At 44.0% G+C, this 23,669-nt stretch overlaps 1 protein-coding gene and 1 long non-coding RNA gene across 7 annotated transcripts in view; one reads left to right on the top strand and one right to left on the bottom strand.

Annotated features, from left to right (window-relative positions):
• The window catches only part of LOC308200336 (monocarboxylate transporter 2-like), a 41,236-nt gene extending 37,041 nt beyond the window's left edge, over nucleotides 1-4,195 (top strand). For all 6 annotated transcript variants that reach the window (XM_080605926.1, XM_080605927.1, XM_080605925.1 and 3 more), the window contains one exon: nucleotides 1,718-4,195. In XM_080605926.1, coding sequence (XP_080462052.1) covers nucleotides 1,718-2,004 — 287 coding nt within the window. In that variant the 3' untranslated portion in view covers nucleotides 2,005-4,195. The remainder of the gene's footprint in view (nucleotides 1-1,717) is intronic.
• A 12,159-nt stretch (nucleotides 4,196-16,354) lies between these two features.
• LOC308200341 lies at nucleotides 16,355-22,977 on the bottom strand. Its single transcript, XR_013955508.1, has 3 exons — nucleotides 21,900-22,977; nucleotides 19,404-21,806; nucleotides 16,355-18,151 (listed from the first exon to the last, which is right to left on the bottom strand). It is a non-coding gene; the product is annotated as an uncharacterized lncRNA (long non-coding RNA).
• Nucleotides 22,978-23,669: the final 692 nt, after the last annotated feature.

Here is a 23,669-nt window from a genome sequence, read left to right as displayed (position 1 = left end):
GTAGCTCATGCAGTGTGACAGAAGCAGCTGTATCCTCTTGCTTCTTAGAGATTCATTATTTAATTAATGATAAACAAAAGAGAATACAATTTAAAAATGACCGCTTTCTGAGTTATATAATTTTCTACGTGGAAGATTAACTTAATGACCAGAGACTGCTAATGAGGCCAAAAGAGTTCCATGTAATAATCAGTAATATTAATTTTGTAGGGTTTTCCCCACTATTTTAATAAGCAGCAAATTTATTGGTTCTTCGGCATTTTAATAACCTACTGCAGGGTTTTGCTTTAATGAACTAAGTAAATTGTTCCCAGTGTGTTTTATGACTTTATCTTATTCTCAAAGGAAAAGAGGCGAGACTATCCTACTGTTGAATTTTCCAATACTCTACTCATTAAAACTCTCATTGAAACCTATTTAGGAGACCTCTAGGTCATCCTGATTAGCAGAAAGGGAAAAAAACATTGCAATTAGCATTTGGCTGATGTTTCACCAGTAACATGAAAAACAGTACATCGAAAATGATGTACGAAGATATGTAGGAATGATTCAGGAAGAAACAGTGACCAAAACCAGTTAAAAGTTATTTTTTCTGTGATCAGGAAATCTATTTGGTGGCCATAAAATCCCTTGTTAGTGTAATACAGTAGGATAATTAATCATCAGCTTTTCAACAGTAAGGGTCAGTCAGGAAGTAATTAAAGGTCCCTCATTTTAAGGAGGAAAACATATTCCAAAAAGTCAGAGAGGTAATGGATGATGGGCCAGTTTCAAGGAGGACTGTCTGTACAATGGAGGCCAGGTTAGGAGTGGGTCTTACTTTAATTAGGATCTGGGATGTTAAGAATGGTCCGTGATGCTCCAGTAAATGGGAATTAATGCTCAGGATCATAATCCCAACAAGATTTGCATTACATTTTGACATAATGGAGAACAGTGACATTTCAATTAAGCCGCCTCTCTTCAATTACTCTGTTACTCCGTAGCAGAGGCATTAACCTTTGAGAGGAACCTGTCACATTTGTCTTGGCATTGAAATTATCTGACACTGACAGCATCATCTTTGCTTTCCCGGGTACTAATATTTTCCAGTTCCACACAGCGCCCTTTCATATTCCGACCACAGGTATAAATGCAGAAAGGGCAGCCATGGCCAAAAGCTGGGTCCCTTCTGATGCTGGTGAATGACCCGTGGTGGAATAAATTGGTGGGCCTCTGTCAGGAGTCTGGCCACGTGCCATCTCACAAACCTCTTCCTGAAAGCTGCCCCTTTTGTTGGCAGCCTCTGGACTACTGAGTTGAAAGGATGTCCTTTTGTACTGGATCACTGAAGACAACTGAAGGACTGTCTGTGGACTCCATGATCAGAGGACTTAGTTTCTGCATGAAAAAAAAAAAAAAGATGTGCCTGAAAAGCCTGCACTTTACAATATAGATTCTCTGTCCCTTTCCATTTTACTGTACAAATTTTAGGTAGTGTTACCTACATCGATGTTAACTACCCACAGGGTGTAAAGTGGAGCATGTGTGAAGTATTTGCAGGATCAGAGCATTTGTGGAAGAGATCAGAAGAACAGAGAATGTTTTATTTTATCCTACAGCCACGAGGGTGTCCCTTTATAGTTAGGAACTCAAAACACTGTATCCTTGTCTTCATCGTCTCTCTTTCTTTTTTCTTTCTTTTTTTTTTTTTTTTTTTTTAATGTATCTTTTACAGGAACACTTATCGATACCTTTGGGGACTATAAATATATGTTCATTAAATGTGGAGCTGTGATGGTCCTGGCAGGAACATTCCTGTTCATCATGAATTACTATAATTACCGCATGCTTGCCAAGGAGAAGAGAAAAGCAAAAGAAGAGGACCCTAAATCTGTAAGGACAGAAAGTGAAGGCAGAAATAACTTGAACAAAGATACTGTACAGGATGGACCTGAGCTGGAACCTCTGAGAGAGGAGCAAGAAAGACTAAAGAAGGAAGTGAATGGCACAAATGAAGTTTAAATCTGTTCTCGTGGGCTGAACAGGAAATTACTTCTGCGTTGCTTAAGTTGGCACTAGCTGTGAAATCACACTAGGTTTTTAATTTTTGCCCTATGCTCTGTCATGTGCATCCTCTTCTTTGTCTTAGGAGAAGACTAGAAATGAAACTGGGACACAGTGCAGTATCCATTCACGTACCAAAGGATCCGAACCATTTTTCTTCAGATGTTTCCCATTTCCCAGAGGGGTTGTATAAAAATGTAACCATCACCCCACTCTTACTCCAAGTACTACAGCTCTATGCAGTGAAAAGACCAATGGCCATCAGGGTTAGTGCAGAGCCCTTCCACCAGCTTGAACGGGCTTTACACTGAGCATTGTGGTGGCTGGGTCTTTTCACCACGCAATCCAAATGCTTAGACTCTCTTTGACTGCAGTATCAGAATTATCCCAGGGATTTGGTGCTGCCTTCCATGGGCAGCTGCGTTGTGATTGCCACCTCTGTCTCGTGGAAAAGCAGAATAGGCCTTATGCTCATCTTAAAGAGGTGAGCTAGAGCCACCTGAGCAGAATGAGGACAGTACATGTCTGTGCTGGCAGCAAGGAAACCTGTCCTTGTGGCTGGAGTGTGCTAAGAAGGAGCTGACTTGGGGTGGCTCCTCGTGACTCGACCATGGACTTTCTCAGGGACCTCTGCACCTAGCAAAATGCCTTGAGAGAGGTGGCATTATGCAGGAGGGCAACACAAGGCCGTCATGCTGCAGGAGTCCTTCTTCCAGGTCATTTCAGTGTGCAGGGCAGAAACTTAAACTGCTTAAACTTCGAGCAGCATTCAAACCGTGCAAATTCTTTTTTTTTTTTTTTCCCTAGGAGGTTACACAGTCCTTATTAACCAATATCTGAGTGCCTTACAGTTTTTAGCATGCTTTTTCTTCACAACACCCTGGTGAGGCAGTAAGTGTTGTTGCTGCTAATTAATTGTACAAATGAAGAAGAATGAAGGAATGAGAAGCGCAGAGAAGCTACGGTCATCATCGCATCATCTGTGAATAAAGCTAAGACATTCTACAGCTGCAATGGGATCCACTGCCCTGAGCTGGGAGCCTCAGCCACCTATGAGAAGAAAGATATCGGCAGCTGAGGAGGGGAGCTGAAAGCCTGCCAGCTGAGCACAGGCATCCCACTGCTAGAAAATAGCACGCACCACGGAGAGGTGTGCATTAAACCACAGCCCTCACTGCAGTGCAGCCTGCCTACTTGGTGCGTTGTACTACTCAGGCTTAGTGATTTAAAACAGCCTTAGTGCCGCAACCTTGTGTGATTCTTTTTCCTGGTTTTGTTGCATCCGTCCTGGGAGGAATCCAAACACGGCTGCCTCCTCCTCGTTTGGGCCCAGCTAGTCACCGCCCAGTGCTAGCGCTGCTGTGCCTGGTGGCCTCGTGCCATCCTGCTGCATGAAAGAGAGTTTCCTCGGGTCAACGATACAGAGCTGGAGCTCAGGCCGTGTGGGATCCTCTCCTCCAGCTGTGCTAAATGTTGATCAGGGAAGATCTGGGCTCTGCCAGCAAGCGCTGATATATTTTATAATAAAATAAGCAGCCATTGCCCGAGAGCTATGGGTGCTAAGCATGGCATGTAGTTGAATAATCCGCCTTTTGTGGATTTAGCTCCAAATGATGAGGTAAAAACGAGGATTTTTGAGGCAATGACCCAAATCTGAAGTTAACAGCTGTCCATAGGCCACTTATCCCCTTTCTTTTCTTCAGTGGCACCCATATGTGATTAGATGATAAAGTCTTTTTTTCATGTCTTTGTCACCTAACTGTATTTAATTATAATTTACATACATGCTATGAAGAATGACTTGTAAAAATCCTTCCACACATACACTATACTCTTAAAGGTAAATCACTTACATTTTCATGTACAAAACTTTTTCAGTGAAGTATTTTTTTTCTCCTAAAGAATAATGGTCTTTAGCCATTGACATCAGTAGGACTGAAATTTTAGCCTTATGTTGTATCTTGCATTTTTCTAAAAAACAAAACCTTTACAATATATTTAGCATTATGTTGCTGTGTTTTTAATATTCCTTATTTCTGTCAAATATGTATATGATTGCTCAATAAGAAAGGCATTGATAAGAGGTCCTGAACATTTTCTAATGCACTTTCTGGAATCTTTACTACACTTAATAAAACTCTTCTAAAAATGAATTGACATTTGTGCATTGTGATCTGTAGGGTAATGCTGCCTTTTATTTGGTAAGGAATTTATCCTTATAGGGTTTCTAGTCTTGCCTCCATGTACGTGGTAGTATGACTCTTGATCATAGCCTCTTATTCCAGGGCTATCACCAGGAACCCACTCAAGCCGTTTGTCATAGAAACTTGTACTGCCTTTAAGGCTACGGTACTATTTCTATCACATAGAAAGCCAGACTATTTTAATACAATTTTGGAGATTAAGACTGTTTTTCAGGGTGGGTGGCCTGCCTTTTCCCTGTCACTCTGCCTCCTGTCCCCACTGTGGGGTCAAACTTCAGATCACATCTCCCTGATCGGTGCAACGATGCCAAATAACTGTGTACTTTTAAGCATATGAGTAGCTCCAGAAATGCTTTGTTAAACCAATCCCATGAATTCAATACCTTGCAGGCTCAAGCTATAATCCAGGCTTGGAAAAATCTCAAACTTTCCTAAGAACATTTTCAGTTATTAAAAATGACTGTTGCAATATAAAGTATCCATTAGAGAAAGATCTTGTGAAGGAGTAGACACTGTCTGTGCATTTAATTTAGTGATTTGAGTAGTAAATTGGACACAACGTTGTATACTTACATGCATGGTTAAGACTGGAAAGCACCTGTGTAGGCAAGTCAAGAGGTGCGAGTGTTATACCATGAACGTATGTACTGGGCACTTGGGGCACAGTGGGGATATCAGCTGTGCAAGGCTGGTTGCTAACACTTTCATTGGAGTCAAATTATTAGACATCTTTTACATTTCATTAACTTGTGACCTTATTGGAAGTGATTAGAAATTGTTCCCAGGGTTGCTTGAACTCTACAAGAGCCTGGTGTTGATGCTGAAGCACCGCTCCCAACAACCACAAAAGAAGCCAACAGACCAAGCAGAAACACAGCGCCCACCACAGCCTCATCCTGCTGGTGAAGCACGAGTGGTGTTAATGGGGGTGTGTGACAAGTGCCGTAGTTTGGGTGTAGACTTACATGACATACTCATTTCTAATTTATAGCTCCCTTCACTTTTTCCCGCCCCGTATTTGGCTTTCCAAACCTAAAGCCATGGAGGAGGAAATCAGTATGTCAACATTTACAGAGGCAGAAGATGTTCTCCTTCCTACCTCCCTTTTTAAAAGGACGATAAAGCAGTGACTGTGTGTCATGGTGGAGGGAGTGCCACGCTACTAGGAGGTGACATTTCATTACATGCTGTGCCAGGCCTTTTTGCCACACACAGCATCACTGTGTCCTTGGAAAGGAGCAATGCAGACAGCCCGAGAGTTTTATTTTATATCACCAATGAAAACCTTCTTCAGTGGGGTGATATCCAAGAGGATACTTATATATACATATATAAGTGATATCCAAGAGGATATGCATATCCAGCGCTTAAGGAACAGAGCACAAAACCAGGCTTTCTTGTAAAGTGAGCTCAAGAAGGCGCAGTTTTAAGTCTTGTAACCACGAGCAGTGTGTGTTTATGCCACTCTGGGCAGTTCTTCACGTTCATCACACAGCAGAGCTCACAGGCACGAAGGGGAAGAACGTTCGTTGTCAACTTGTGCAATGATAAAGCAAAATATAAGTGGCCTCCATTGAATGAAAAGAGTGAACCATGCCCAGAAAGTACAAAAAACATGAGGAGGCCAGAGAGATCTGGAAACACAGTGGAGTTGAGGTAGCTTGGTAGTAACGATGTTAATAACAAGCAAGCAAACAAGCAAAGAAAGATAAAAAATGAAGTGTCAGTTCAGCACCCCGCTTCCCTCCCCCAAATCTCTAGACCAGCTACCATATATATGTGTATGAAATGTGTAATCATGTTAGACAGCATGAGATTATTCAGGACAGTTCCCGTGGCAGCTGACACCAAATTTATTTGGCTCTGTTCAGAAAATGCCTGGTAGACAATACAGGTGCATTCAGATTACATTGAGGAATGAATTTAAAAGACAACTTTCATGCCCTCCACGGTGACAGTGACATTGACTATAAAACAGTATTATTTAGACTTATCAGAACCGTGCGAGAGTGTTTTGATGACTGACATTCATAACTGTCAGCCGAGCTTCCCATAGCGGCAATACAGCTCAGAAACAGAGAGTCAATCTGCTGTCTGCTTTGGCACTTGCTGAAGTATCGCTGTGCTTCTGTTTGTGTTTGGGGAGAGGATCATTTAAATTCTGACATCAAAAAATGAATGCCTATAGGAAAGCGGGATCTTCTTTGTCACCAAGGCCAAGGACCTGCTATCACAGGTAATGGCATGATGTAATTTCTTTTGAAAAAAATGTACAATCCATTGTCCTGCAGCACCAGGCACCCACCAAAGTTTGACCCTGCTATGAGATCTGTGTCCACAACCTTGGTTTGTCTACAAAGGGTGAATCTCCACATGTTTGACAGTGTATACGTCTAGATGCTTAGACAAGCACAATCCTGCATGGCTTCAGATACCCACATATCTTTAATGCTACAGCCATACACATGGATTTTAGCCTGCCCATCAAGCTGTTAGAGAGGACATTTATGCAAGGGAAAATTATGTACCCCCTCTTTCCAAAAATGAAGTCAAAACAGACACATGAAAAATCAACTTTAAAAATTTTATTTACTTATTTATATGTTACTGCTTTCTGAAATGTACTCTACATCTCTTCAGCTTCAACATTACTAATGAATTTGGACTGAAAATGCTTCCTCTAAGTACTCTCCTTTATCTGTTATAAACTACCTTGTTCAGGCACACTAACTTCATGCTGAATTTGGCTGTCACGGTGCACTGTTTCCACACTTTTTAGAAGCTTGTTTTCCCCTATTTCAACATTTTTGAAACTCTACAAAGTCAATTGAAAGTTGTAGATCATCGTTTAGTCAGAAATCAAGATAAAATTTTGCTGGATAGCCTGAGACACTTGTTACAGCACAAGCCAGCCAGGGAAGGCTTTGGAGAGGCAGCACTGTACCTCCTGCTTCAGGGAGGGGGCAACTCATGGAGACTCCAGCAGAGACACTTGTGGCTATGCCCTCTAAATATAACCGTCCCTCCCCGTGTTCAAAAGATGCATTTACATTTTGACTTGTCTTAAAACAAGTGACAGATATTTGGCCATAAGTGGCTGTAGCAGCTGGCTGTCCCAGCTGCCTCAGTTCGTCTTTTGGAAGCAAAGGGTCCTTTAAGGCTTATTAAAATCACACCAGAAGCTCGCATTTAGCTGAATTAGTGTGTCCCAGCCAATGCTGTGGGAAAGGTTAGGGGAGGTCCCAGCAGGCCGGGATATAATTTAAAGCCTTTTGGTGAATGTGGCTCTGTTTTACTTCTTACTTAATAAGGAACACATGCCAGGCAGATTTAAGGAGGGATAGAAATAAGGCTACTGCTCCAAGAGGTAACTAAGAAGCAACTCTAGAAAGGATGAGGGTGTCCCTCAATGCAGGACAGTTGTGCAAATTGCCCATAGATGCTGCAGAGGCCAAAGTCTGTATCTCTTTAAAACTAACCATCTGCTGGACCTATTGATATGAACACCTTGGCTGGTATTGCCCATCTTCACACCATGGTCACCACTGGATGGGCCATTTTTTACCAGCAACTTCTCCAGCCCATGAATTGGTCATTTTTCACACCAGACTAAATCCATGGGAAGAGAAATGCAGAGAAACACAGGCTGTCCATAGGGTCTCCAGAATGTTTTAGACTTCTGCCTGCTCACTGCAAAGGTGTCCCACCAAAATGTGTTGCATGAAGAAATTCGCACTTTCTGTGGGAACGCTGCTGTTTTGGATAGACACCAACAGAGAATGTGCTTCTATGTTTCCTGGTCAAACCCATCAGTTTCTGAGGAGGGGAAGATATTCATTCACCGAAGCTGTCAGCTTCCAGGTCTAATTCTGACTGAACTCAGACACATCGGCTTCCTTATGCATCCTGAATTCCCTTTGATGTGCAAAGCAGAGTCGATCAGTGCCTGCTGCTAGCAGCAGAGGCACTAATACAACTGCAATTAAATAAATAGGAACAAGCACTTCCCTCGTACTGCAGACCTTGACATTCCCTTCATGGACAGATGAGATCCTTAAGTAATTTTTAATCACCACGTAATCAGCCCCGGCCATTAGTTATGCCATCTGATCACAAACACAACTCCAGACAGAGATCCTGAGGATATCCAGGAGGATCCATGCATTATTAAGTGAAACAACCACAGACTGCATCACCCATTACTACTACATATAGTAAGTGCTTGTTGAGCAAACTTGCCAAGCCTAATTATCTTCCCAGCTGACTACAGTTGTTTTTGTTTTGTTCTGTTTTTATTTATTTATTTATTTTTGGCATTTTTGCAAGTCTAATGGAAACCACAGCAGGCCTGGCCTGCTCCTGCAGAGGCAGCATGAGGAAGGGAATCTCTGATGTGCTTCAGACTTCCAAGAGAGTCCCTACCTTGCATGTAGATGCGTGCACCCACGTCCCAGCCTTGCTCAAACAGTCCGGAGGAAAAATCCACGAGATGAGGCCTTGCACGTGGGGGCTACATTCCCCAGTGATGCTAGGAAAATCACTTAAATCTGGGGGCAGGAGGGATCCACAAAGCCCCTGTGGTGGTGCTGGGTGGGTCCAAGCCAGGTTTCATATTTCCCTTTGGACTTTTTTTTTTTTTTCTTAAGCTCTATTAGCATTCCTCCTAAAATTCAGTTATGAATGCAATATAGGTACTTATGTGGAAATAATTCTGAGCACAAATGTTCCTGCACGAGGTGTTGTTCTCCAGAAAGTCTGTCAGGAGTCTGTCTGACAAAAGTGCTAGTGGGTTGATGGGGGAAAGGCGAATGAATCCTCATATCTCATCCAGTAAGTTAATAAAGAAGACCGTGCTGATTAACCAAGACCAGATGCAAAACCTCCCGGCTGCTCAGAGGGTGGACTACAGCCATATGGGGCTTTTCCTACGCGGAGTGCAAACATCATCTGCGTTATGGTACCTACACAGAGGTCCATGAGGAGGAAACACCACTTCTCAGGAGAAAAGCCTCCATTTGGAGACTTCTGCCAATGGAACAGCTTAGAAAACCCCGGACATCCAGAAGGCTGGTGTCCTTCTCTCACTGACCTCAGCATTTTGGAAAACAGATCAACCGTTGGGTCTTTTTTTTTTTTTCTTTTTTAAACAGAAAAGATTATGTGTGCAATGCCTAGAAATATATTGAACAAATTTACACAGTAGATGTTTGTCCTCTGACTTACCTGTTAAAGATATACTTTAATATACAGTATTGTGTACATTACAGTATAAAACACCAAGGATAATTATATCATTTCAGCTTTCAGCTGGAGGAGATAGTAATTACACACTATATAAATAGAATTGCAGAGAAGCAGCTTTGTAATTACAGTGTAACTAAGTTGTAGTTAATTTACTTATATTCTGAAGTGTATCTGAAGTTAGTAGTTAGGGCCAGCACATGATGAAACACTAGCAATATACTTACCTTCACACAGTGTATTATTTTTCACCCGTATCTATCATGAACCTAGATATTTTCCAGGGATTAATGATAGGCTGTGAAAAGTTGATAGCCTGAAGTTCAGCAGAGAGCCATTAAACTGGTCTGGTCATTAATCCCTGGAAAATACCCTGCACCAAGGTTGTTATAAGGTGAATATGGAAAATAACTTTCCACACATACTGACTTTTGTTTTGGCTGTTATGTCTTGGGTGTGTAGGAAGAACATCCCAAACACAAGTGGCTCTTTCTCCCCTGTATTTGGATGTGCCTTACAGTAGAGAAGATGAATCCTCCCTCAGCTCTCAGCTCTCCTCTGTACATCACTGAGGGATGTCCGTAGAAGACCCTGAATAGACAGCTTGTTTTCCAGGGAGTCTGCCTTAGCCACGGTTGTCTGGCAATATTTAGAGGTTAATTTTAATCTGAACCTCTACTTTCTTTTATGTGTATTTCCAGCTTCTCTGAACAGAGAAACAACACTGGCATTCAAGTAAAAATACCCATTACCAGGGGAATATGTAAAAACACTATTTCATCAGTCATCCTGCTCTCATGATTCCCTCCCAGAACTGAGGGTGGTAATGAAAGTAATTTAACATACATCTATAATTAATTTACTACATTCTTCCTGCTGATGGCAATCATCTTACCTAGCAAAGTTCATGAAATTGATCCTAACACATAAAAGTAGGGATGGAAATATGTTAAAGACATCCAAACGCGGTGTCCATGTAAGCAGCTAAGCACTGTTTGGAGAAATGTGTTGGGGCTCATTTAGCAGGAGCCAGTCAATTAGACCACTGCTGGACTCAACAAGGGAAAAACAAGCCCACACTTTCCCCAAATTCTCATTCCCCTCAGCTTGGCTTCTTCTCACTACATCATGGCTATGTGCTGATGAGGTGTTTCTACCTTTCCTGAAGTGGTTGTGGATTTGGTGATAATATTCTTAATTGTTGTTTTGAGACACCCAGCAGGGCAATAGATCATCGGATGTTAGCTGCTGTATGGCAGAATGAAAAACACCCAGGTAGGGAAGGATGTGATACGCAAAGCTCTCCTGAATGAACTGTGCTAGATCAATCCGAAGTAGTCTTAATCATATCTTCTTTAATTGAGGAAAGGTAATATCTTATCTGGAAAAAATAAAAATAAAAATCATTGTCTGTTCCAAAGGACAGAGATGGATGAAATAATTTTCTGAAGTTTGTAGGCTTTTGTCTCTAGACACACGCAATGTTCATCAGCAGATGTTGTTAAGCAACGATTGCTAATGGAACACACGAAATACACAGCAGTACTACGTGTTTTATCAGCTAATAAAAGGAAGCCCTTAGATTAAGTATATGTGAGCATACATAATCACAAGTGATTCTCCGAAAGTGCGGTTTCTGGTTCAGTCACTTGTCAGCATTGAGCAAAACACAAATGTGTACAGTGACTGAAAAACACAGTCGTATATTCACAATTTCTCTGGCAGCTTGAGAACAAATTAGTGGCTTTAGGTGTATATCACAACCCCGAGCAAAAGGACTTCTGTAAATTCCACCATTACACATTCCTTCAAAGTACATAGTATTGGCCATTTTTAATCTATATTGGTTGTAAGATTTCCTAACATCTCCTGAATTATGCCAGCCTGGTGAGGTAACTATTTTATTCCATTGGTTTCAATGTGTCTTGAATGTCCTCTTGAAACATTTGTATAAGTTTTAAAGACTACTTAAATACAGAACTATTTTTTATTCATGTAGGCGTTTTAGTAAACATTATTTATTGCAATTTAAGAAATTGTTATAAAAATCTCAGAAGAATAGAGTCACAACTCAAGTAATAGGGATGACTGTAATTTCATAATGTGAAGGTAGTGTAGACAAAAATAGATGATGAGTGAGAAATTAGAGTGATTATTATATTTTGATATATGGAATATTTTGTATATTTTTGTATGTAAATAAATAATATTTATGTACAATTTTCTGGATGTCACTCAACCATTCATGCATCTTCGAATATACATATAAAATGCATGTCTGTATATACAACTGTCTAAACTCAAGTAAAAGGGCAAAATAGTCTACTTTTTGAAATGTGTTTTGGACTCTTTCTTTCCTAGCAGCGGTGTCTAAAAGAAGGCTGATTTTCTCTATTGCCCCTTAAAAAACCCAGCTGAGAGCCCAGAAAATGTAAGACAGGTGCTTGTAGACTGGTGCACGTCCGAGCAAGAAGGGCTTTGCTCTCTGGAGGTGGCAGGAGCTCTTGCTTTGCTTAGCAATGAGTTTAATTGTCCTACTGGGGAGAAGAACCACTCTTTATCTGCCAAAGAAATAATGGTGCGTTTACCTCTGTGTCTTAACAGCCCGGTAAACATTATTCATGAAAGGCCACCTCTTTTTCTTTCTTTTGTTAGAACTAGAAAGAGACCTACTTTGAACAAATGGAAAATGCTTCACATCTGGCTCAACCTCTCCTTTTTCCACGTGTTCTCCTTTCAACAGTTATAAGAGGAAGAAGATTTGACACCTCAGCGAAAATAAAGAGAAACCAAGTATTGAAGAGAGTAAACCAGAAACAGTTGAGTTGAACTAGTGTTTTCTTTTTTTTTTTCCGTTGCAATGAAATCTTAAAAAATCTAGAATGATCTAAAATCAGTGTTTCTATTTTTTTAGTACAATTTTTGTTAAAAAGCCCAGTGCTCAGGAAAGAGGTCTGCCGCGTGAAACCCACGTTAGTGGCAGTGTTAACTCACAAATAGCTTCTTAGGAAGATAAAATACATTTCAACGCGTTACGCGGAGGTAAAAGGAAAATAAAAAAAAAAAAAAATCAGGGCAAATTTCCCCCTTGCTGTGAGCTGCGGTGCTGGGAGTGGCACCCCTGCAGGACACCCCTCGCCTCCCAGAGCAGAAGCAGGAGCATTTAAACTCTTTTTTTTTTTTTTTTAATTTTATTTTTTCTCCCAGGGGCCGGGGATGTGCTGCTCTGAGCCGGCCGGGGGAGCAGCGCTGGCGGCAGCCGCTAGGGATCAGCCTTGCCCCGCTCTTCAGCGCAGCGCCCGGCGCCGTGCTTGGCTCCCTCGCCGCCCGACCTCCGGCTTTTCGCAGCTGGTTTTTCTGGCAAGTTATTTTTCTTCTGGACGTGCGTGCCCGTTGCAGCGCGTTTTCACATTCCCCTGCGCTGTCTCCCATCGTTTTCTGCTTCTTTGCCATTAATTAGCCGGCAGCGCGGGGGATATATTTCCTTGTAGAGAAATTCGGGGGGTTTTGCTGCAGCAGAAGTGCAAAACTCCTGCCATTTCCCCAGACTGTTTGCTTTGGTTTAGCTAATTTTTAATACTCTATTGCAATCTTTTAGACTTCATTTTTCCCCCCATACTCCTACCTGCTGTCATATCACAGCTATGACCTGGATATGCCCACTAGCGCTGTGCTCCCCTTATGTCCTTAAGTAGCAAATTTTCCTTAGCTATGTGCAAATCTGGGAGGGGGGAAGAAACAGACAAAGAAAAAGGACATTCTGCTTTTCTGCAAGGGCAATCCCATCCCAAACCCCAGCCTGCTCTCAGAGACGGGAGGCAGCAATGCCAAGCCCAGTGCCGTCCCACGCTTTTGGGGTAGGGCTGGTGGGCATCCATCCTCCATTCGTGCCCACACCACCACAGTTACTGGTGTGCTAACTGGAGGCACCGGGGGACAGTGATGCCGTGCTGCTGCATTGCCAAAGTGGCACATGGTGGCCTCCAAAAGGAGCAGCACAGCAGCTGCTTCCCCTGGAGCAGAGCAGTTTCAGCTCCTGCTTAGTTTCTTGCTGAGGTTTTAATGCTGCAGTTTAGCTCATAGTTTCCATGTTTCGGATATTTCAGAACTTCACTAATCGCCTCTCATTTTGCACCTCGGAAGTATATTGGACATGATGAGCTGACATAACCAGCCATGACAAATTATTGCGGAGATGTGGGAAGCAAGCGGAATACAAAAGGGAGCGATGCGCCAGGAACTGAGCTCCAACTTCATCTGTGTCACAGGACCTCAGATATAAATCTGTCCCAGGCAGAACCACGTTCGCCGCCAGGATTTGTCCCAGTGCTTTATTTATGACTGGGATTGTCTTCTGAAATGAAGAGCTCCAGCTTTAATTTGCATGCTTTAGTGTCCATATATTTACATAAGCAAGTGCATCTCACACGATATGCCTGTTTTGGGTGCGTGCCTCACTATTAAGTGAAACAGTTAATCTGCAATAAATATTTATAGTTCACTACCATCTCTCCTGGAAAAAAATATATAGCAGTTCTCACTTTGCCACCCTGCAAAGACCTGTCTATGTGTTGGCTTAGAGTGATGAGGCTGCTAGCCTGGTTCTCCAGCCCAAATCAACAAATAGGTGTGACTGTGGGACTCTGAGGACAGATGTGGGCTCATCATCCTCCTGCTCTGAGCTACCAGATGCGGCAGCCCCCAAAGTGGTGGTGGTCACTGTGGGATGGCACTGCTCTGGAAATGGTGCTCTGCAAGCATCCTAACAGGTGAATCTGAAAGCCTCTCTCTTCAGGTGCTAAACATTTTCCTCCTCCAGCTCATCTCTGGGAGGAAAGAAAGCTGAGAGAATAGGGAACAGTGCGAGAAGCACCGGTCCAAAATACCTTTCATCGCTGCCCAGACTGGGAGCTGTTTTCTGCCTTCACACATGGCATGTGGGCACATGGTATTATTATGCATTCACTTAGTGTCCCCCAAACCCTTGTGACTGCAGGGGACAAGGACGGCCCCAGCATTATAATATCCAATGCTGCATGCACACATCCATGGAGGATTTTGCAGGAAACATGGCAGTATCTGAGAACCTAATCTCTTTCAAAGAGAGAAAATAACCAAGAAACCCTGGAGTGAGTCCCAAAAGGGATGTCACCGCATTTAATGTGTATTTATGCAGCTATTTAGAGGCAAACGAGAAGCAGTGATTATGTATAGAATAAAATGGAACAACAAACTGAGATTGTTTTAGCTTCCGCTATATCTGATTAGCCAGGAAGAACAACAGACTGATGTGCTCTGAACAAACAAAAATATGCTAAGTCTAAATGCTCCGGTCCTTGGGGGATTCATTTTTATTTGCTGGATGAAACAAAGGGGGAGCGAACAAAAGAGATTTGTCTCCAGCCAGCCGGGATTGCTCAGGCTGAGCTGATACTCCTGTGCACCTGCATGCTGCTAAAGTTTTGGGGACTTATCAGTGCCACTTCTTGGCTATGAAACAGCCCTCGGTTAGTTCTGGCACCACAACAGCTGCTCTGCAAGTGAGCCATGGCAATCAGCAGGCATCATTACATGGCAAAGGGCTGCAGCACAAGGTAATGCAGAATACTGGGCTGAAGAGCTGAACCCGATGCCTCAGTCTGCTCGGTGCTGCGAGATGTGAGCCAGATGCTGAGCGAACAAAAACCCATCACAGACATAGCCAGGCGGGATGGGAAGCGGAGATTTACGGCGATCTTTCCCCACCCTGCGTGCAGCCATCAGGAGCAGTGAATCCCTGCGACGGCTGACACAGCCACGATGCAGGATGTAACTGGAGAGACTCCCAGGAGCCGGGTTGTAAAGGAGAAAGCAAATAGCAATTGGGCACAAGCTCCTTGCTAGACCCACAACATGACGTCTCGGAGGGGACCGAAGTCACCAGCCCACAGCTTTGCTCTCGTAGAGCCTTGGCAGGTGCGGGAAAGGGACGTGCTTGGGGTGGACAGGAGCTGCTGGATGAGCTGGATGGGATCGCAAAGCACTAACTAATGGCACTGCTCAGCACACCAGGTGCGGGTTATCTATTACCAAGGCTTAGGTACTACATTATCTATTACCAAGGCTTAGGTACTACATTGCAAGGGTAAAACATCTTGGACAAGTGACAGAGTGTCTGGAATAACTTGTTTAGTGGTAAAGGTTACAGTTTGGTAGCTTTTTTTATGCAGCAAATAAAATCCTACGCCAACAAAGCCCCTGTGACCTAAGTAATAAGTAACACCACCAGAGCAGGCAGTAAGACTGCATGAAACGAGTATTTTGTGTACATGCAGCCATCAAACAAACCTTTCATACAGCGGGGAGGTCAGACTAAATCTTATTTACCGCCTGGTCTCTTGCAGAGCTGTGCTGGTGTGAGCACCCATTGGAGCACAAGTGCAGCACAGCAGCAAGACGCTGCATTAAGCCACCGCCACGGGACACCAGAGCCCCGCTCCCTGCCTGCTCCCTGGGGAGACAGCAGAGCTGCATGAGAGATGGGCAGCCTGAGTTGTACCCCAAAAGCTGCAAAATAACTGAAATACGGCTTAACAAATGAGATGGTTTGTCTCATCAAAATATAGGATGCCAAATCCCCCAGCACCTCCCTCTATTAACCTATCCCTTTCTCTTTATTTATTTTTTAATAATATTCTTTCAGTTTCTCAATTATTTTTTAAGTGGAATGAGAAAGTGAGGTCTCCCACAAACTATGTTTTACTATAAATACCATTACAGATGTACTTAAGAAACCCTTGAATAAACACACTGACACAGAATAGGGAGAACTACTCCTACTTAGAGCCAACAGTGTGATTTTCAACTTGGAAAAAGATCCTGTTAAATACAAAGAAAGGTCAGCAGCATAATTCTTTGTTCCTTTCTCCCAAAAAAGGGAAGATTCATCAGAAAAAAAAAAAAATCTATGGTTTCTGCAAACACACTTTAGCAAATTTCTAAATGAAGAATGGCAATAGCTTTACAAAGCCTGGCGTGGAAAAGGTCATTCCCAGAAAGGAGAGCCGGTAATGCAAAAACTGAGTGAAACAGGGTCGGCTTAATAGAATATGTCAGAGAGGACTGTTCAGCTGTGATAATAACAAGGCTTCTGCGTTTTATTATTTTTAGCCCGTTTCTCAAGCAAGCGAGGTTCACACACTCATACTCCGCGTACCGCTGTGTGTCTCCGTGTTCTCCCCCAGTGATTTTTGAATCCATTCGGCTGTCTCCACTGATTTCAAAAGGGAAGAGCAGCTTTGGAGGGGACTGAGCTCCTGGGACCGTCACAAAACAGGCGCTGCCATCCCTGCGGGTGGGATGCATCCGGACCTCACCCCACCATCAGCCATGGAAAAATCCACGTGGGCAGAGATGTTACCAGCACCCCAGCCCCATGTCCCCTGGACTCTGCTCCTTCCTGGCTACCAGGAAATCAAACTGCAGGGTGCAGACCTGTAAGAAATCTGCTTCTGTTTGTCACTGATCTTAAGGCCATTGTACTGATTTGTTAGGCTGCTCATCACTGAAAGCCAGATCTTCAGAGGACGCGGTTGGGGAGGTAGTGGTGGGGAAAACTTTGCTTTAGTTCCTGAGGCACGGGAGGTGTTTTACCCGTTGGGCAGCTGCAGACCCAGTGGTACAATTAGCTTGGGAACCCAGGATGTCACCTCGTGCCTGTCCCCATGGCGCCTTCAGAAAAAGTGCAAGATTGTGGTCCTCTGTCTTAAAGGTCTCTGGAAGATTTTGAGCTGGGTTCTTGAGGAAAGTTCCCAGGCAATTCCAGCTGAATGACAGTATAAATCCCAGAGCCACGTATGGGGAAGCCTAGCCTGTCCTGGGAGACTCCTTTCAGACTGGATTTACCCTTTCTGTAGGGTGTTGCAGTGCCCCATACACAAGTTCATATTCAAGTTGGTGTGAGGTTAGGATTCATGGCATTGAATTGTGCTGTGAAATACAGACATCCCAGGCATGGTTCCCACTCTCCCAGCCACGGTGATATTTCACCATGCCTTCCCGGATTTTGGAAGGATGAAGGCAGCCACCCTATTAAAGCGTCACGGTTCTCCTGTGCTGGCTGGTGGAGAGGGCTGGGAACGATGCTGGCATGGGCAGGAGGGGCTGAGTGAAGTGAGAAGTAGCATTTTTAATCCTCACTTGAGGAAATGCCTGTGTTGATCAGGGCATTATACCCTCCTTCTATTCATCATCTCATCCCTTGTTCAGCAGGCTGGAGAGGTTTTGCATTGGCCAAATCTGGCAGGCTTCTCTCCGTGTATTTACTCTTTCCTTGTCACCCTTGCAAACAAATGCACACACCACACGCTGACTAGTTTATCTATATAACGCACACAGACTATCATCTCTTATGAATGCACCAAAAAGGTCAGAGTACTCAGCTTGCATTGCAAATCAGCACCAGTTATGTACTCTGACAGCACCAGATGTCAGCTCCAAAATGAAGCACATCTGCTCGGCAGTGCGGGGGGAGCAATGCAGGCGAGGATGAGAGCAGAGTCCCGAGTGGCCCCGCACAGCCGGAGCTGTGGGCTTGCCCTGAAAATGCAGCCATGAGTCTGTCTGCAAAATCCTTTCTCCTAGGACTTGTTGCTCTGGTGAAGCTGAGTTGAGAACGAGACCTGCAGGTAAAATACCACGGTCAGCCAAAACAGCTGAACTGGGCTGGCCTGAGCACGGCAATTCCCTTGCCTGGCTCTGAACCCTTCTGGTCTGCTCTTGTTTTTTCATCATCCAAGTTCCCTACTCCAAGTTGTGCTTCTTAACTTCTACATTTGCAATGAATTGCCAGGAAACAGGTAACGGCCATGTTCAATGAGCTTTTTAGGATAAATGCCATAGAGCATAAACTGAAACACATGATCTGCTTTAATGTTACCTGTTCACAAGTATTAAAAAAAAACATGTATCTTAACTGCCGTGACACACTTCCTTTAGACAAGATATGATGTTATAGACTCAGAGTGGTTTCCTACACCTTGTCAAGTCTTTGAGTAGCGTCGCCCCCCCGGCGTGCTGCTTCTCCTGGGCACCTGGGGCAGAGCCGGGCTGGTGGCAGCAGCACGGGCACAGCGACCTGCTCTGGCCCCAGAGCATCCAGCCTGGATGATCTCCTCCAAGTCACACCTTCTGAGCTAATCCTGCCCCTTCTGAGGCTCGGGAAATACATGCTTGCTGAACATCATGAGGGTAATTTGGCTTATTCATCTGTTTGCTTTTTTAAGGTAAGGGCAGGGAATGTTTTCCTTTCCTCCCTTGCACATTGCACCTGACATGATAAATCTTAGAACAGTAATGAGAACAAGTTAATATGGGACTATATTTTCTCTGCTCATAATGAGCTTTGTCATGGAAATGGATTGATTTTATGTCACTTTCTGTTCTCTTTATAATTTTTATGGGTGGAACGAGGTAGCAAACTTCTATCTCTCATAAATTCAATATAAATTTGCCTTCGCCTACATAACTCAGTGTGTATTTTGGCCACCTATTTCACCGCTTCCTTGTTTGCAGCCTGGAAAAGACGAGAAATGGCCAGTCCATGAAAATATGGAATATTGAAAAGGTCAGAGCCACGTGGCATGACACCACCATCCCCTGTAGCACTGCTCCAGATGTGCCTCGCTCTGTGCCTCCAGCAGCATCCTCATCACCAGAGGGGCCAGGGGAAGGCAGATGTCACCTAAGGGAAACCCGAATGCAAAGGAGGGAAGCTGGAGCTCCCTGCCCTGCTCAGGGCACAGCGGATGTCCCTCCTGGCAGGCAATGAGCAACACAACATGCTGCCACCAGCCACCCAGCTCCCGTCGTGCCACCGCTCTCCTGCCACCACCACCGCCAGCCCCGCAGAGGAAAGGTGCATTAACTGATTACCTGCTTCTGCTCTTCCCAAAGCTGAGGGATGTGGATCGATTCTGAATCATTTCCACTGAATGCTACACAGCTCTGTCCATCCCCTCCTAATTTCTCGTGTACTTCTTTTTATTAATCCTCCTCCTCTCCAATTCAGCAGCTGCCACCAGCAGGGAGAGGTAATTTTCTCCCAGGTGCACACAAAGTAATGAGGGAGGGAACTTCAGGCACTCCTCCTGGTAGGGCTAGATTAGAGGCATTTCTACACACTGGTGCTCGTCTCTCATTGAAACCTGAAAATCCTCATTGAAAATAGAAAAGCGGAAATAAAAAGGGGGTTTTCCATTTGTGCAGCTGGTTGCATGCAAAATTAGCTGTAACAACAGCAATCTTCTTGCAGGACAGTTCTCTGTTGCTCCTGCAGCAGCAGGGCAGCAGGCGTGGACCTGAGGATAGCCAGCAAGCACCACAGCAGCCTCGGTGTGTGCTGAGCAGTTGCAGAGCTTCTGCCAGGTATGGATCTGGCCTCTGGTTGTCCAAGTGGATCGATAATTTGGAACCATAGAGAACTGGCGTAGAGTCAGAGGCTAGCTCAGGTCTCTGAGAACTGTTGCCCATTGCAGTAAAACTGCAGATTCCCATAATAAGAACAACAAAAAAAGCATTGCTTAATGTTTTTTGGGGGTGATGACTCTTTTAAATGAGAAGAGGGCACAGGAGAAGAATAAAGCGAGGAAACTGCAATTTTGCATTTTATGTGCTAAAAACAATGGAGGGGTGATGGGAGCATGAGGCTGCTATTGTACAAACTGTTGAGGAAGCCAAGCTCCAGCTTTGCTCCCATTAAGCATTAACATCTGGAGATAAGAGTTTACAAGGCAATATTGCCTTGAAAATGATGCACAGACACAGCTTTGAGTCACTGTCTTGGCTATATATACACAGCTCACTGATTTTATGCTCCTTGTTTCCCCCTAAATTACTCATCCTCAGCACCCTATGTTGCATTTTCTTTACATCACACCACAGTGGAAAGAGGAGGAGCAGATCCTGCAGGTACAGGAGCTCCTCTCGTCCCTGCTTTCATCCTCCAGGTGTTGCACATTTCCTACCTGTTTTGCTTTCATGAAGCCCTATGAAGCCAGTCTTAGCAGATCTGGGGGTCCTCTACCCTCCTGACCAAAAGCATTTCAGAGCTGTCACACTGAGGTGGCAATGAGGTCTGAGCACAAATGCTTGCAGGACAGCGAATGCCCACAGTGGACTGTGCTCAGCCCAGGAAATCAGGCACGCTCATACTTCAAATCCTCTCCTACCTGCATTGCTCTTCAGATAAAAATTACTCTCCACTCCAGCAGAAAACAACATCCCACTTGAACTTTGTCAGAGACTCCTCCACTTGTCTGCAGTGCCCTCATTAACACTCCCCGCTAAGCCACCAGGCAGTTATTTCTCTGCTACCTTGTGGTTAGATTCAAGGAGTGCTTCCAAGCACCCATCAGAGGGAGAAACTCAGGAGAGTCCCCTGAGCTCCTGTGTGCCCTGTCAGGATGCACTGCCACTGCTGCAGAAAGGGAAAGAAAACAGAGGCACAGACCCAGGGGTGTGCCCATGGCCATGCTGGAGATTTGGGATGAAACCCAAGACTTCTCCCTCTCCTGTCATGCTCTTGTCTTTCAGGGTTGCACATCTTCTACCAACACCTCAAAACCAACACAATAATAAGTGAGAGAAGCCTGGGGGGACTTTATTTACCAAAATTTGTACCTACCCCTGGATGACTCCTCACGCCCACTTAGAATAACGAGGGCAGGACAGTGTAAACTCACATTTCCAGGACTGTGACCATTTCTTTGGCTGCACGATGTATGGCATTGAGCACATCCATCAGCTAATTGATGGATAACTGGCTTGTCAGCTCAAAATATTCCTTTCTGCTCTAAGTCATAGATGTGAGGGGAAAAGCCAGCTGGGAATCAGTATCAGTTTTTCTATATGCAAAGACTTAGGATAATTTTTTTTTATTTTTTTATTTTTTTTGGCAGCTGATGCAGAATTGGAGCTGTTCAGCATAGCTCTATTGCTTAATATAGGGGCTCCAACATATTCTTCACATCTGAATGGAGCTATGAAAGCAAGCTGTGATTTATAGCGCAACTTTCATTTTACATCTCTGATTTAGCAAGGCTGGGATTTGATTCTGCGGGGAGTTTTTCACTGGCATTTGCAAAGCACCAGACTATAGCAAGTTGTGAAGGACTTAGAAGCAAAAGAAAAATTGTTACTGTACATCCCTAACTGAGCCAGAGCTCTCTGAATGAGGACAATAAGAAATGTTTACCCTGCGAATGCTCTTTCAAATTCTCCTTCAAGAAGTCTGCTCTTTCTGCAGCATTGCTTTGTCACTTCCACTTTACGGCATACCTATAGGGAACAAGTCAGGGGACAAAACTTGCAGCAAATATATCTTCCATTTTCTAAATCGGGAAGATTATAGATTGTCCTGGTTAAACGCACCTGGAAGAGGTAAAGTGATTTGAATATCGTCCTTTTCCATCACCGCCTCCTTGACTTTGTTTGCCATCTGTTGCCCAGCCTCTGCAGCAGGACAGAGCATCCATCGGCGTACGGAGACCCGAGAGCCGTGAGCTGCCATTCCCAAACAGGAGGCTCAGGCGGCGCAGATGATGGCTCATGAATCAGCAGGGATTTTCCCCTCTTTGTTCTCTCCTTCTCTCACGGGTCCAATGCTGTTCACCCAGGTCTCACCTCCGTGCCCAGCCAGTAAGTGCTTAGTGCTGGTGCCTAGAGTGCAGCGGGTGCACACGTAAAGCAGATACCACACTTAATACAGCTGCAACAGAAAAAAAGAAGGAAAGGACATTGACTGGGACCACAGGGTGTTAACTTGACAAAAAAAAAGCCAATAATGTGATTGTATAATTTTACTTCTCTTTGCTGACCATACAACATGAAGATTCCTCCTAGGTTCACATCACCAGAACTGCATATTTAAATAAAAATTGCATCATTTAACACTGTATTGAATATGGGTGACATTTATTTGCATTCCTTTTGCTCCCATTAACGCTAGTTTTGCTGTTAGATTTGTTTGTTAATCCTACAGATGAAATTAAACCGAGGCTGTTATACATAAAGGGTTTGCACGGCTCAGATCTAATAATGTCATATTGTGGTATTTTGTACAAAATGATTAGCTAGTAATTGGTTTAATGGAGGAAAAAATAAACAAAAGCCTCCATGAAATGGATATTTCACATGCCATGCATGGCTGAGGTTATGCTAACCACGCAAGTTGTATCTGCAGCTTCATGCTGGACACACTCCTGTTCCCCCCTGAACCAGCAGAGATATTGCAGTGCTGGGAGCAAGCTCAGATGAAGAATGCCATCAGACAAAAGGCAGCTGATGTAATTCCCTGTGGTTTTACCTATGCTGGCACTGCTGAGTGTGCAGTAGTGTGTTCTGGTAAGGAGCACATCTCCCTCCGTAAGGTGTCCTGCAGGAATATTCTGCTTTATCGCTGTTGGTGTGTGCAGCCACATTCTCTCCGGGCTTGCTGTCCTTTGACACAACAGCAGCTGTGACAAATGGCTGAAAGGTAAGATTTCGGAACACCACCCTGCAGCAGCACCGACACCTCCCCACACCCCTGCAGTCTGCAAAGGCGCAGGTCCCTGCTGGCTGCAGTGTCCACCCGTCTGCATCACCCTGCAGCAGCTTCGAGTCCACCGCAGGTCCACGGGGCACGTGAGCTGAGGTGATGTGCAATGCCAGAATGCCGGCATGGAGACAGTTAAGGCTTTAAAACAAATCTTTTTATTTTTAGCATCGTTATTATAGGCACTGCATCAAACGGTTAAGCATCATTTTGGTTTGGTGTCTGTTTAGAAATTCTATTCCACTCCGTTAATACCAAGGCAGCTCTGATAATTTACCCCAGTGGAGGATTTGTCTCTTGTTTTGTTCAGTGGCATGACCAGGGTATTTGTGTATTTTCTGTTCTAATGTCAGAGTGACTCGATGACATGCACAGGCTATTATTCAATAATGATGCCTAAATGGAGCTATCAGAAGGGTTATTATCAAGGTTATTAAAAAGCAATTCTTTCCGCCTTCAGTTCAACCACGAATTGCAGAGCTAGCCATCATCTAGGTGAGGATGTGCGTATTAATCAAGTGGCTTCCTATGGTCCACCTAGATATCCTGAGCATGGATAATGATTGATTTACTCCACTCCTAGATTAGCACACAATCAACCAGGG

Source organism: Anser brachyrhynchus (assembly GCF_964034855.1).
Source record: "Anser brachyrhynchus genome assembly, chromosome: 10".
Classification (NCBI taxonomy): Eukaryota; Metazoa; Chordata; class Aves; order Anseriformes; family Anatidae; genus Anser; species Anser brachyrhynchus.
Note: the sequence above shows the minus strand (reverse complement) of the source record. Positions and strands in the feature narration are given on the sequence as shown.